Source organism: Aplysia californica, unplaced genomic scaffold (genome assembly GCF_000002075.1).
Source record: "Aplysia californica isolate F4 #8 unplaced genomic scaffold, AplCal3.0 scaffold00634, whole genome shotgun sequence".
Taxonomy (NCBI): Eukaryota; Metazoa; Mollusca; class Gastropoda; order Aplysiida; family Aplysiidae; genus Aplysia; species Aplysia californica.
The window spans coordinates 185973-188595 of record NW_004797904.1 but is presented as its reverse complement, the minus strand read 5'-3'; the positions used below and the strand labels follow the sequence as shown (position 1 = coordinate 188595).

Below are 2623 nucleotides of genomic sequence, written 5' to 3'. Positions count from 1 at the left end.
TCCTCCCCCACCCCCAAAAAATAAAAGATTAATAAAACTTGTCCAACTGGCGAGCAAAAATCGGTGTTTTTGATTTCATTATTATGACGAGCGCCTGATTTTCTTCCTTGTTCCACACACAAATAGTACATACAATTAATGACTACGAGGGACTACTCCGAATATCCTATACTCTGACCGTCTAGCCAACAACACACATCCTCCCAGATAAATACATGGGTCTTGGTCAATGTTGAGCTACACGTTTATTACACCCCAGAGATAAAAAGATACGGGGTTCTTTTCCAGTGTTGAAGCATTATGGTTTTCCCAACAACTTTATCTCAGCTCTTTTTATATTGATTGAGCATGTTGTTCAGAACTTCTCTGAACTTTGAGCTCATGCTATAATATACAAATATATTTACGGTAGAATTGATTGCCACCAGAGCGCTAAAAATGGCCCATGTTAACAAAAACATATTCTGATATCTACCAACGATACTGTACTCGTCAGAAATAACCGTGGCAATGAAGTTGGCTGCACTCGGTAAATAGCATGCGATGAATATACCGGAAATGAAAACTATCATCTTGACGACTTTTGTATCTCTTTTCGAAAAAGATTCCTGTTGAACAGCGCTGGAAGTCGACTGTCGCCATTTTGATTTCAGAAGAAGATTTTGAACAAGAATGATGGTGCATGTGATGATCGCAAAGAAGGAAACAAGCTGGGAGAAAGCATTGATAGAAATAGAGACGTTTTCGATGAAGGCACCGTTAGATATGTAAACTAATCCGATCTTTGTTGCGTTGAATTGAGGGAAATACTTCGGTCCCAGACTGATTGAGTAGTACACAGGCACAACGCTAACAGTCATGGTGACGTATATACCAAGAACTACGATAACAGTATTTCTCGGTGTTATAATAGTTTTCACTTTCAGGGGTAGAGCGATGCACAGACACCTCTCAAAAGTGACAAAAGCCGTGATCCAACTAGAGATGCGAGCAAAGCACAGGTTAAGCCAGCCCGCTGTTAGATAGGTCAAGTCTTGGTAGTGGACGGGCAGATCAGCTTCGACGAACCAAGGGTTGTAACAGATGCTCATCCACAGAAGTGTCACTAACGTTCCCATATCGGAGATGGCCAGACCAAACAGAGTAACGTTTACGGTGTCTTTAAAGCCCTGCTTGAAGAATACTATGGCGTTGATGGCGTTGAAAATTGATCCAAGAAAACTGATGGACCCCGCAGCGACGACCAAGAAAAAGACAACCAGAATACCTAGAAGGTCATTGCCCACCAAACCTTTCACGCTAGACTGTAAGGGTGTGACGTTCCTGTGATTCCAAGAATCCATCTCTGTATTCAATGACAGTGACTTCTAGAACACGTCGCGATGACTTTAAGGATCACTGTAACCTGTTATAAAAAGATCCAAAGAAAATACGTATTTTTTATAAAGAAAAAATTTGCTGTAACACTTCAAGCTCTGTTTTATAAGGGTAATGGGTGATCTGTTATCTATTCTAATCCAAAGTATGAAGAAATCTTGGAAAGACACACAGTTATGCCCCTACATTCAACGTAAGGGGTGAAGGGAGAGTTGGAAGTGCGATCATTAACTAGATATTTGACGGATTACTGCCTTACTCAGTAGTTGTCCGCCACACCAGCATTATCTATCTATCTATCTATCTATCTATCTATCTATCTATCTATCTATCTATCTATCTATCTATCTATCTATCTATCTATCTATCTATCTATCTATCTATCTATCTATCTATCTATCTATCTATCTATCTATCTATCTATCTATCTATCTATCTATCTATTTAATTGAAATGAAATGATTATTAATAATTCTAGAAAACATGTTCTCGTACTATGAATCACCATACCACGTAATCGTGTGTTCTATTGTGGAGTAGAAGCGTTATAGATCTAGTCATTTTTCTGGCTGAGAATATTGCAGATAATGATGCACGACGCTTCTGTTTGATCTTAACTAGCATATTGATTCTCTCAATTAAAGTTCGTACAGCTAGAAGACCAACCATTCCTCGTGTACAGGTTTTATTTTAACTAAGTGTTAACAAGATTTTAAACCATCAATTCTTTAAAAATTGCTCCATTTATAAGTACGTACGCAGATCTATAAACATCATATTACTATAAAAGAAATATTAAAAATCATTTTACATCACATTTTGAAATCTTAAAAGAGTGATTAGATGCAAAACGGGGAAGAAAAATTGCAAATTAATGTTTGTTGACGTATCCTTGCTTTACACATTACTCTATTAACACGTTGCCGGGGCTCTCACCGCCTGGAGGTTAAGGTGTTCGCTTCTCATTCAGAGGCTGAGGGTTCGAATCCGGGTAGTGACGGAACATTTTCTTCTCTCAAATTTTCTACCTTCACTTCCTTCCTCTTCTCTAAAATGTTCTGTTGTCTAATTTCGATTTCACTTTCTGCCCAACCGACTCACTTACTTTGCCCCCTCCTCTGGGCTCCTGACTTTTTCTGCAGCCTTTCTACTGCTACTCTGTGGCTCCTTCTTACTGCCGTCTTTCAGCCACACCCCTATTCTTATGATAGGAAAGATCTACACCTAGCCTTCTCAAACAAGAGCG

At 39.0% G+C, this 2623-nt stretch overlaps 1 protein-coding gene across 1 annotated transcript; it reads right to left on the bottom strand.

Annotated features, from left to right (window-relative positions):
• Positions 1–323: 323 nt before the first annotated feature.
• On the bottom strand, positions 324–1343 carry LOC101851607 (probable G-protein coupled receptor frpr-1). The gene has a single exon (XM_013087749.1). It carries the CDS (start codon positions 1341–1343, stop codon positions 324–326), a length of 1020 nt encoding a protein of 339 aa, XP_012943203.1.
• Positions 1344–2623: the final 1280 nt, after the last annotated feature.